General features: G+C 42.4%; 1 protein-coding gene across 1 annotated transcript in view; it reads right to left on the reverse strand.

Moving 5' to 3' along the window:
* Window positions 1-1,301: 1,301 nt before the first annotated feature.
* Window positions 1,302-13,005, reverse strand: part of LOC120063876 (tomoregulin-2-like) — a 128,687-nt gene continuing 116,983 nt past the window's right edge. The window contains exon 11 of the mRNA XM_039014194.1: window positions 1,302-1,611. Within this exon, the coding sequence (XP_038870122.1) occupies window positions 1,515-1,611 (97 nt within the window). The 3' untranslated portion in view covers window positions 1,302-1,514. The remainder of the gene's footprint in view (window positions 1,612-13,005) is intronic.

The following is a 13,005-nucleotide window of genomic DNA, read 5'->3' on the forward strand; positions in this document are numbered from 1 at the left end:
ATCCTGGTCCCAGAATGATAACATTCCTATGGTGTATATCTGCGCAGACATGCAGACATTCCGAGTTTTCTGCTCCACCCTTACCCCCCGAGCTGGAAAAATGAGGGGAGAGTACAGGAAGATAGAGGATTCCACATGCTCGTCTGTGGAGTGAACTGGGGAGTGACCCCCCCGCTGTCTCTGTGGAATTTGTGTAGAATCCTGCAGTCTGGTGGTGTAGCATTTGCGTGACCCTGACACTCATTCTGGTCAGGTCAGCTTAACTTTGAACACAATAGAACCTGGTCAGTAGGACCACATCGAATATTTCTCCACCGTGGTGTGTACAATGAAAAATTATGCATTTGACAACTTGACGATCTTGAACACAATATCAGACTTTTAAAGTTACCTGTATGATATTTGAAATCTGTCAGCTGTGAATATATATAATGTGTGTGTGTGTGATGCATAAAAAAGACATCACCTGCCATAGCTCATCAGGTACAGCTACTATAACTCAGTTCTCTTGTATAGGGTAGGCATATGGTGAAATAGTCCTCAAGGGCCAAAGTCCTACTGGGGCATGTTCAGGAAGGCAGAACGTTGTGGAATGTTCAGATATAAATAGGTTATGTAGAACAAACATGCCTCTCTGACATTCTGAATGAAGAGTCATCATGTCTTGTCAGCTGTAACACAAATTTCATCACATTTCTATCCGCAATGTTCCGCATTGTTGCAGTTCAGGTTTTCTTGTCTATCTGATAGTTAATTGATCAATTAATATCACTGATTGCCGGGGAGTTTACCCACCTGTGGCCCACTATAATTGATAGATTCCAAAGTGAGGATTTGGAAATACACCTTTCATCTCAGACAAACCTACCCCACCGTTTCCTCTTGAGTGATGTTATCTTAACTGTAAATGTGAAAATGGACACCCAACAGCGATATTATAAAGATGTGCCAAAGTTACTTTCGTGATATAAATTATTTATTTACATTACAGAAAAAATACCCCACCAAGACAATGTAATAACTATTGGAAATAGATCAGTAATACATAACCAAATAGAGCTGTACTGTAGTACCATAGTTTCCTCTCCGGTGACCTATACCACAGGTGCAAGGCATCACGTGTAGCCCCCCTCCCAACCCCCCATTGCTTCTCCCCCTAAAAACAACCAACATCCCCCACGAACATCAGCTAACCCACTTCTATAGCCCCCCCCCCCCCCCAACCCAACCCAACACACCGACCCTGTATCCTCACCCCAAAAGCCCATTGTTCAATGCCTCATCATTGGTGTTGGCGCTGGTCTCCAGAAGGATGAAGTTGCCCCTAGATGCTGATCTAAGGTCAGTTTTGCGTTTCGTCCCCCTCCCACTACCCAATCCTTTATAGTTCATTCAGGTTGGGATTGTAGGGAAGTACAAGAAGGGTGAAGCTGATCCTAGATCTGTGTCTACGGGGCAACTTGGACCCAGAGAGGAGCGGGTCTCAGGGTTTCCCCCATCGCGGGGCGGCTCAGTCAGATGAGGCGGGTGGAGGCGCGCATGGTGTTCTCCGAGCTGTAGTGGGTGGCATTCTGCTTCTGCCGATTGACCCTGTTGCTCCGCGGGCACTTCCTGTCCAGACAGGAAGTGGAGTAGAGGAGAGAGAAAGGAGAGAAAGGAGAGAGAGAGAGACAGAGAGAGAGGAGAGGAGGTATAACAACAAGAGAGAGAGAGAGAGTGCTGTAAGCCATTTGTTTTATCTTCATTATATAAGGGTTTAATGCCCAAAACACAGTTTTTTTTTAAAAATAGTTATGATTTATTGACCCTCAGTTGTTTTTACCTTTGGGTTGCTCATATACTTGAAGGGAAATCAACAAGTCAAATAGGGAACTAACTAGGGAAAAGGGCATTGAATTGTTTTGGAAATGCTTGTTATAAAAAATGTAATAGCCTTCATTGCCACCTAGTGGTGCGGTCAATGATATGCAAGTACATAGAGAAAAGTCAGCAAATACAAGCTAACAAAATACACTGAACAAAAATATAAATGCAGCATGTAAATTGTTGGTCCCGTGTTTCATGAGCTGAAATAAAATATCCCAAACATTTTCCATATGCACAAAAAGCTTATTTCTCAATTTTCTATAGCACAAATTTGTTTACATCCCTGTTAGTGAGCATTTCTCCTTTGCCAAGATAATCAATCTACCTGACATGTGTGGAATATCAAGAATCTGATTAAACAGCACGATCCCTACACAGGTGCACCTTGTGCTAGGGACAATAAAAGGCCACTCTGGAATGTACAGTCACACAACACAACGCCAAAGATGTCTCAAGTTTTGAGGGAGTGTGCAATTGGCATGCTGATTGCAGGAATTTCCACCAGAGCTGTTGCCAGATAAATTAATGTTCATTTATCTACCATAAGCCACCTCCAACGACGTTTTAGAGAATTTGTCAGTACGTCCAACTGCCTCACAACTGCAGATCACGTGAATGGCCTTCTGTGGGTGAGTGGTTTGCTGATGTCACTTTGTGAACAGAGTGCCCCATGGTGGCGGTGGGGTTATGGTATGGAAAGGCATAAGCTATGGAAAACGGACGCAATTACATTTTATCGATGGCAATTTGAATGCACAGAGATACCGTGACGAGATCCTAAGGCCCATTGTCGTGCCAGTCATCCGCCGACATCGCCTCATGTTACAGCATCATAATGCACAGGCCCATGTCACAAGGATCTGCACACAATTCCTGGAAGCTAAAAATGTCCCAGTTCTTCCATGGCCTGCATACTCACCAGACATGTCATCTATTGAGCATGTTTGGGATGCTCTGGATCGATGTGTACGACAGAGTGCATATATAGCATACAGTAGCATATATAAATAAATATGTTTAAGTGGTAGAAATCCGCTAAATGAATGACTCAAATAGTTTCTATAAGAATGTAAAGGACAATGATCCCCTCAACAGTCAATAAAGGACATCAATAAACATCAATATAACGCATTATATTACAACTCCTGTTGATCTTCTACTACTTTGATACATATAAAATGGTTGGTACCTAAGTATAGAAAAGAGCTATTGTGTTCGTATTCTAAATATTCTGTACCACATTCTATCATTTGTAATCTCTGACACTGTAAAACCAATGCAGCTAGGGCTTAATTATGCAAACCATTAAAAACAGAATTCACTAATTAACAGAAATTCGATTAAGCAGCCTGGAATGTGGATATGGGGAGGCTCCATTTCCATAATGAAGCACAAATTAGCCTATACACTTTGAACAAAAGGTGCTATAAATTAATGGTAATGTTGTATGGTCCCTGAATGCAATATTCAAAATACATAGGATTGGTCTTCGGCCGGTTCTTTTGAACACTTGGTATTTTTAACTATTTGTTCCCTGTATAAATAAATTAATGGGATCGTTCACCGAAATTACAAAATTACACATTGGTTTCCTTAGCCTGTATGCAGTTTATTGACAACGTATGACAGCAATCCATGCTTTGCTTAAGTTTCCTTGGCACTGTTTCCACATGCTAATGCTTTAGCATTTGTGGCACAAATCGCATTCAAGTCATGGTTCAAATATTATATTGTTTTGTGCATCATGTCCAAATCATTCGAAAGTAACTAAAATGTATTGTGAAGGTCAACAAAGTCACTTATAGATGTTTAGAACATGATGCGTGAAAAATGCTAATATCGGTCCCATTACTTGAATGGGATTTGTGTCACAAATGCTAAAAAGTTAGCGTGAGGAAACATTGCCAGGGAAAACAAAGCATTGATTTCAGTTATATCTGCTGTCAGGGTAAGGAAACCAATATATAATTTAGTCATTTGGGTGAACTATCCCTTTAAATTAAATGTGTGCATTTAGAATAGTGGGGAAGTGTGAGGGCCTAATGTACTAATGTGAGCGAGTCGTAAAATGCATGCGTGTTGTTTGCTACAGAAGCAATGTGAATTTGATTAAACTGCATTGAATTTAGAGTTTTATTGGAAGATAAATTAAAGTGAAAGTAAACTGACTGGACACAACCTCAAAACTGTGCCTTCTGTAATTGACCTACACAGACAGTCTCTCTCTCTCTCTCTCTCTCTCTCTCTCTCTCTCTCTCTCTCTCTCTCTCTCTCTCTCTCTCTCTCTCTCTCTCTCTCTCTCTCTCTCTCTCTCTCTCTCTCTCTCTCTCTCTCTCTCTCTCTCTCTCTCTCTCTCTCTCTCTCTCTCTCTCTCTCTCTCTCTCTCTCTCTCTCTCTCTCTCTCTCTCTCTCTCTCTCTCTCTCTCTCTCTCTCTCTCTCTCTCTCTCTCTCTCGGCACATAGCCTGTCTTCTCTTGAGAGCCAGGTCTGCCTATGGCGGCCTTTCTCAATAGCAAGGCTTTGCTCACTGAGTCTGTATGTACTCAAAGTTTTCCTTAAATTTGGGTCAGTCACAGTGGTCAGGTATTCTGCCACTGTGTACTCTCTGTTTAGGGAGAGAGTAACATTCTAGTTTGCTCTGTTTTTTTGGTGAGTCAAGTTCTTTCCAATGAGTCAAGTAATTATCTTTTTGTTTTCTCATGATTTGGTTGGGTCTAATTATGTTGCTGTCCTGGGGCTCTGTGAGGTCTGTTTGTGTTTGTGAACCAGCTTGCTTAGGGGACTCTTCTCAAGGTTCATCTCTCTGTAGGTGATGGCTTTGTTATGGAAGGTTTGAAGGCTTCCTTTTAAGTGGTTGTAGAATTTAACGGCTCTTTTCTGGATTTTGATAATTAGCGGGTATCGACCCAATTCTGCTCTTCATGCATTATTTGGTGTTTTACATTGTAAACAGAGGATATTTTTGCAGAATTCTGCATGCAGAGTCTCAATTTGGTGTTTGTCCCATTTTGTGAATTCTTGGTTGGTGAGCGGACCCCAGACCTCACAACCATAAAGGGCAATGGGACGTGCACGTTTAGTTTTTTGCCCTAACATTACACAGCTGATTCGATTATCAAAGCTTGATGATTAGTTGATTATTTGAATCAGCTGTGTAGTGCTAGATGTATACTCCTTGGGGTCCCGAGGACAGAGTTTGGGAAACCCTGCTCTTGGGCAACGGTGTCTAGATGGAATTTGTATTTGTGGTCCTGACAACTGGACCATTTTTGGAACACCATTATTTTTGTCTTACTGAGATTTACTGTCAGTACCCAGGTCTCACAGAATCTGTGCAGAAGATCTAGGTGCTGCTGTAGGCCCTCCTTGTTTGGGGACAGAAGCACCAGATCATCAGCAAACAGTAGACATTTGACTTCGGATTATAGTAGGGTGAGGCCGGGTGCTGCAGACTGTTCTAGTGCCCTCGCCAATTCGTATATATATACGTTGAAGAGGGTGGGGCTTAAGCTGCATCCCTGTCTCACCCCACGGCCCTGTGGAAAGAAATGTGTTTTATTTGCCAATTTTAACCGCACACTTGTTGTTTGTGTACATGGAATTTATAATGTCGTATGATTTTCCCCCAACATCACTTTACATCAATTTGTATAGCAGACCCTAATGCCAAATTGAGTCAAAAGCTTTTTTGAAATCATCAAAGCAGGAGAAGACTGCTTGTTTTGGTTAGTTTGTTTGGGTAGGAGGGTTTGTATTTTGTCCTGTTGTTCATTCAATGTAATTGGAGAATCCAGTGGGTTCTGGTCTTTAATACTGTTGATTCTAAGATTTGTATTTGATCATGTATATGTTTTTGTTGTTTGTTCTTTGTTATAGGGCCAAAAAGATTGGAGAAGTGGTTAACCCATACATCTCCATTCTGGATAGATAACTCTTCGTGTTGTTGTTTGTTTACTGTTTTCCATTTTCACAGAATTGGTTAGAGTCAATTACATCGAGCTGATTTCTGACGTGCTGTACCTTCTTTTTCCATAGTGTATTTCTGTATTGTTTTAGTGATTCACCATAGTGATGGCGTATGCTCAAGTTTTCTGTGTCTATGTTTTTGGTTGGATAGGTTTCTCAATTTCATTCTTAGGTTTTTGCATTCTTCATCAAACCATTTGTCATTGTTATTAATTTTCTTTGGTTTTCTGTTTGACATTTTTTATTTGATAGGGAAGCTGAGAGGTCAAATATACTGTTTAGATTTTCTATTGCCAAGTTTACACCTTCACTATTACAGTGTAATGTTTTGTCCGGGAAGTCTAAAAGTGATTACATTTGTTGTTGTCTAAATGTTTTTTGGTAGGTTTCCACACTACTTTCCTTCCATCTATTGCGTTTCTTTACATTATTCAGTTCCTTTGGCTTTGATGCCTCATGATTGAGTATTGTTCTGTTCAAGAAGACTGTGATTTTGCTGTGATCTGATAGGTGTGTCAGTGGACTGACTGTGAATGCTCTGAGAGACTCTGGGTTGAGGTCAGTGATAAAGTAGTCTACAGTACTACTACCAAGAGATGAGCTATAGGTGTATCTACCATAGGAATCCCCTCGAAGCCTACCATTGACTATGTACATACCCAGCATGTGACAGAGATCCAGGAGTTGTGACCCGTTTCGGTTGGTTATGTTGTCGTAGTTGTAGCCAAGGGGGCATATGGGGGAGGGAATGCTGTCACCTCCAATTAGATGTTTGTCCCCCTGTGTGCTGAGGGTGTCAGGTTCTTGTCCAGCTCTCGCATTTAGGCTGCCACAGATTAGTACATGTCCCTGGGCCTGGAAATGATTGATTTCCCCCTGCAGGATGGAGAAGCTGTCTTCATTAAAGTATGGGGATTCAAGTGGGAGGGATATAGGTAGCACACAGAAGGACATTTTATCGACATAACCCGAAAGGCCGCTCAGCAAGGAAGAAGCCACTGCTCCAAAACCGCCATAAAAAAGCCAGACTACGCTTTGCAACTGCACATTGGGACAAAGATCGTGCTTTTTCGAGAAATGTCCTCTGGTCTGATGAAACAAAAATAGAACTGTTTGGCCATAATAACTATCGCTATGTTTGGAGGAAAAAAGGGGAGGCTTGCAAGCCGAAGAACACCATCCCAACCGTGAAGCACGGGGGTGGCAGCATCATGTTGTGGGGGTGCTTTGCTGCAGGAAGGACTGGTGCACGTCACAAAATAGATGGCATCATGAGGGAGGAAAATTATGTGGATATATTGAAGCAACATCACAAGACGTCAGTCAGGAAGTTAAAGCTTGGTCGCAAATGGGTCTTCCAAATGGACAATGACCCCAAGCATATTTCCAAAGTTGTGGCAAAATGGCTTAAGGACAACAAAGTCAAGGTATTCGAGTGGCCATCACAAAGCCCTGACCTCAATCCTATAGAACATTTGTAGGCAGAACTGAAAAAGCGTGTGCGAGCAAGGAGGCCTACAAACCTGACTCAGTTACACCAGCTCTGTCAGGAGGAATGGGCCAAAATTCACCCAACTTATTGTGGGAAGCTTGTGGAAGGCTACCCGAAACGTTTGACCCAAGTTAAACAATTGAAAGGCAATGCTACCAAATACTAATTGAGTGTATGTAAACTTCTGACCCACTGGGAATGTGATGAAAGAAATAAAAGTTGAAATAAATCATTCTCTTTGCCATTTCACATTCTTAAAATAAAGTGGCGATCTTAACTGACATAAAACAGGGAATTTTTACTAGGATTACATTTCAAGAATTGTGAAAAACTGAGTTTAAATGTATTTGGCTAAGGTGTATGTAAACTTCCGACTGTATGTCCTCAGTGGGTACGGGGGGGTTGTCAGTTGGGCTATCAAGATGGCTGACAGGGGGGGGGGGGGTGCTCAGAGGGGGTGGGATGCCCTGGGCCTGGGGTTCTTCATTTGTCTGTCCTGCTGTGATGTCGAGGCTATGGTCAGGGTCTGAGGTGGGCTGTTCTGCTGGCTTCTCTGCGTGGGTTGCCAGCTCTCTAATGGTTTGCTCTCTGTCACACGTCATTGTTCTCACCTTCTCCTCGAGCACTTCCATCTTTCACTTTCACCTCCTCTAGTGCTCTGTTCTTCTCCTGCTCCTTCTCCTATTGATGTTGTCTCACCACAGTCCAGAGCGCAGATATGTCTCTCTCCACCTCCAGCTCTCCAGGTCTGGTTGACTGGAGAGTGTTCCAGGTGTTCCAGCTCCACCTGCCTTACCTCCAGCTGGGTGAATTTATCCTTAATTTCAATGAGGTAGTAGTTCTCTGTGCTGGGAGGTTGACTTTCTGCTTGAGATTGCTTGTCTGTGGTGTTGTATAATGAAGAGGTCTGGTCTGACACGCTCGGGCTGGGGGTATCTTTCTATAGAGAGAGCTTATCCTGCTAAGCTATCTTTTTGATTATGTGAAAGTCCAGCTGAAACTGTTTGGGGTTGCCCTGTACCATTACTGTTCCAGACTTGAACAGCTTGACATTGGCTGACTCAAAGTCCTCGTTGTCTAATATCCTGAGTTTCCACCCATCGATAACTCCACCCCCTCTTAACAGAGGGGTAGTGTGTTAACATAGCATTGTGCCATGCCAAGGGATGGTCTGTGTGGAAGATTAAGTTGCTTATGTTCCCATTTTTATAATAGTAATCAAAAAGTGTCTCTTGTTTTTCCATAAGGAGCAAAAAAAAAGTATTTTTGTACGCATTTCGTGCCTAATAATTTTTTACATCCAAAAAATGAAATAATTTGAAAGACATTTACAATAGGGGAAAAACAACTGTAGCTCTTGACAAATACTAAATAAAGATCATATGAGAAAACACTTTTCCATCAAGCAATTATCTCTGCAGTGCATATAAAACACTGCATCAATCAGCTATTTGTTAATTTTCTTAGTCAGCATCCTCACTGAGGTAATGCCATACTTCCTGTATTGTAATGACCTCTGAACATCGGGAAGGGGCTTCAAAGGCGGGGTAGGCTGTGAAACTCTCCTGCCATTGTTGGGCTAAAGGGCTTATACACCTCTCATTTCACACCTCAGTGCTAATTGAAATTGCAGTCAGATACGTTCTGTCCTAGCAAGCTTGGTAGCCTTAACTTAACATTCAGTCCTTATAAAGTCAAATATATAATTGTAATGTATTTACTTCTTGGCTTTAAACATGGCTTCATGGCTCTCTCTCTCTCTCTCTCTCTCTCTCTCTCTCTCTCTCTCTCTCTCTCTCTCTCTCTCTCTCTCTCTCTCTCTCTCTCTCTCTCTCTCTCTCTCTCTCTCTCTCTCTCTCTCTCTCTCTCTCTCTCTCTCTCTCTCTCTCTCTCTCTCTCTCTCTCTCTCTCTCTCTCTCTCTCTCTCTCTCTCTCTCTCTCTCTCTCTCTCTCTCTCTCTCTCTCTCTCTCTCTCTCGGCACATAGCCTGTCTTCTCTTGAGAGCCAGGTCTGCCTATGGCGGCCTTTCTCAATAGCAAGGCTTTGCTCACTGAGTCTGTATGTACTCAAAGTTTTCCTTAAATTTGGGTCAGTCACAGTGGTCAGGTATTCTGCCACTGTGTACTCTCTGTTTAGGGAGAGAGTAACATTCTAGTTTGCTCTGTTTTTTTGGTGAGTCAAGTTCTTTCCAATGAGTCAAGTAATTATCTTTTTGTTTTCTCATGATTTGGTTGGGTCTAATTATGTTGCTGTCCTGGGGCTCTGTGAGGTCTGTTTGTGTTTGTGAACCAGCTTGCTTAGGGGACTCTTCTCAAGGTTCATCTCTCTGTAGGTGATGGCTTTGTTATGGAAGGTTTGAAGGCTTCCTTTTAAGTGGTTGTAGAATTTAACGGCTCTTTTCTGGATTTTGATAATTAGCGGGTATCGACCCAATTCTGCTCTTCATGCATTATTTGGTGTTTTACATTGTAAACAGAGGATATTTTTGCAGAATTCTGCATGCAGAGTCTCAATTTGGTGTTTGTCCCATTTTGTGAATTCTTGGTTGGTGAGCGGACCCCAGACCTCACAACCATAAAGGGCAATGGGACGTGCACGTTTAGTTTTTTGCCCTAACATTACACAGCTGATTCGATTATCAAAGCTTGATGATTAGTTGATTATTTGAATCAGCTGTGTAGTGCTAGATGTATACTCCTTGGGGTCCCGAGGACAGAGTTTGGGAAACCCTGCTCTTGGGCAACGGTGTCTAGATGGAATTTGTATTTGTGGTCCTGACAACTGGACCATTTTTGGAACACCATTATTTTTGTCTTACTGAGATTTACTGTCAGTACCCAGGTCTCACAGAATCTGTGCAGAAGATCTAGGTGCTGCTGTAGGCCCTCCTTGTTTGGGGACAGAAGCACCAGATCATCAGCAAACAGTAGACATTTGACTTCGGATTATAGTAGGGTGAGGCCGGGTGCTGCAGACTGTTCTAGTGCCCTCGCCAATTCGTATATATATACGTTGAAGAGGGTGGGGCTTAAGCTGCATCCCTGTCTCACCCCACGGCCCTGTGGAAAGAAATGTGTTTTATTTGCCAATTTTAACCGCACACTTGTTGTTTGTGTACATGGAATTTATAATGTCGTATGATTTTCCCCCAACATCACTTTACATCAATTTGTATAGCAGACCCTAATGCCAAATTGAGTCAAAAGCTTTTTTGAAATCATCAAAGCAGGAGAAGACTGCTTGTTTTGGTTAGTTTGTTTGGGTAGGAGGGTTTGTATTTTGTCCTGTTGTTCATTCAATGTAATTGGAGAATCCAGTGGGTTCTGGTCTTTAATACTGTTGATTCTAAGATTTGTATTTGATCATGTATATGTTTTTGTTGTTTGTTCTTTGTTATAGGGCCAAAAAGATTGGAGAAGTGGTTAACCCATACATCTCCATTCTGGATAGATAACTCTTCGTGTTGTTGTTTGTTTACTGTTTTCCATTTTCACAGAATTGGTTAGAGTCAATTACATCGAGCTGATTTCTGACGTGCTGTACCTTCTTTTTCCATAGTGTATTTCTGTATTGTTTTAGTGATTCACCATAGTGATGGCGTATGCTCAAGTTTTCTGTGTCTATGTTTTTGGTTGGATAGGTTTCTCAATTTCATTCTTAGGTTTTTGCATTCTTCATCAAACCATTTGTCATTGTTATTAATTTTCTTTGGTTTTCTGTTTGACATTTTTTATTTGATAGGGAAGCTGAGAGGTCAAATATACTGTTTAGATTTTCTATTGCCAAGTTTACACCTTCACTATTACAGTGTAATGTTTTGTCCGGGAAGTCTAAAAGTGATTACATTTGTTGTTGTCTAAATGTTTTTTGGTAGGTTTCCACACTACTTTCCTTCCATCTATTGCGTTTCTTTACATTATTCAGTTCCTTTGGCTTTGATGCCTCATGATTGAGTATTATTCTGTTCAAGAAGACTGTGATTTTGCTGTGATCTGATAGGTGTGTCAGTGGACTGACTGTGAATGCTCTGAGAGACTCTGGGTTGAGGTCAGTGATAAAGTAGTCTACAGTACTACTACCAAGAGATGAGCTATAGGTGTATCTACCATAGGAATCCCCTCGAAGCCTACCATTGACTATGTACATACCCAGCATGTGACAGAGATCCAGGAGTTGTGACCCGTTTCGGTTGGTTATGTTGTCGTAGTTGTAGCCAAGGGGGCATATGGGGGAGGGAATGCTGTCACCTCCAATTAGATGTTTGTCCCCCTGTGTGCTGAGGGTGTCAGGTTCTTGTCCAGCTCTCGCATTTAGGCTGCCACAGATTAGTACATGTCCCTGGGCCTGGAAATGATTGATTTCCCCCTGCAGGATGGAGAAGCTGTCTTCATTAAAGTATGGGGATTCAAGTGGGAGGGATATAGGTAGCACACAGAAGGACATTTTATCGACATAACCCGAAAGGCCGCTCAGCAAGGAAGAAGCCACTGCTCCAAAACCGCCATAAAAAAGCCAGACTACGCTTTGCAACTGCACATTGGGACAAAGATCGTGCTTTTTCGAGAAATGTCCTCTGGTCTGATGAAACAAAAATAGAACTGTTTGGCCATAATAACTATCGCTATGTTTGGAGGAAAAAGGGGGAGGCTTGCAAGCCGAAAAACACCATCCCAACCGTGAAGCACGGGGGTGGCAGCATCATGTTGTGGGGGTGCTTTGCTGCAGGAAGGACTGGTGCACGTCACAAAATAGATGGCATCATGAGGGAGGAAAATTATGTGGATATATTGAAGCAACATCACAAGACGTCAGTCAGGAAGTTAAAGCTTGGTCGCAAATGGGTCTTCCAAATGGACAATGACCCCAAGCATATTTCCAAAGTTGTGGCAAAATGGCTTAAGGACAACAAAGTCAAGGTATTCGAGTGGCCATCACAAAGCCCTGACCTCAATCCTATAGAACATTTGTAGGCAGAACTGAAAAAGCGTGTGCGAGCAAGGAGGCCTACAAACCTGACTCAGTTACACCAGCTCTGTCAGGAGGAATGGGCCAAAATTCACCCAACTTATTGTGGGAAGCTTGTGGAAGGCTACCCGAAACGTTTGACCCAAGTTAAACAATTGAAAGGCAATGCTACCAAATACTAATTGAGTGTATGTAAACTTCTGACCCACTGGGAATGTGATGAAAGAAATAAAAGTTGAAATAAATCATTCTCTTTGCCATTTCACATTCTTAAAATAAAGTGGCGATCTTAACTGACATAAAACAGGGAATTTTTACTAGGATTACATTTCAAGAATTGTGAAAAACTGAGTTTAAATGTATTTGGCTAAGGTGTATGTAAACTTCCGACTGTATGTCCTCAGTGGGTACGGGGGGGTTGTCAGTTGGGCTATCAAGATGGCTGACAGGGGGGGGGGGGTGCTCAGAGGGGGTGGGATGCCCTGGGCCTGGGGTTCTTCATTTGTCTGTCCTGCTGTGATGTCGAGGCTATGGTCAGGGTCTGAGGTGGGCTGTTCTGCTGGCTTCTCTGCGGGGGTTGCCAGCTCTCTAATGGTTTGCTCTCTGTCACACGTCATTGTTCTCACCTTCTCCTCGAGCACTTCCATCTTTCACTTTCACCTCCTCTAGTGCTCTGTTCTTCTCCTGCTCCTTCTCCTATTGATGTTGTCTCACCA

Source organism: Salvelinus namaycush, chromosome 19, assembly GCF_016432855.1.
Source record: "Salvelinus namaycush isolate Seneca chromosome 19, SaNama_1.0, whole genome shotgun sequence".
NCBI lineage: Eukaryota > Metazoa > Chordata > Actinopteri > Salmoniformes > Salmonidae > Salvelinus > Salvelinus namaycush.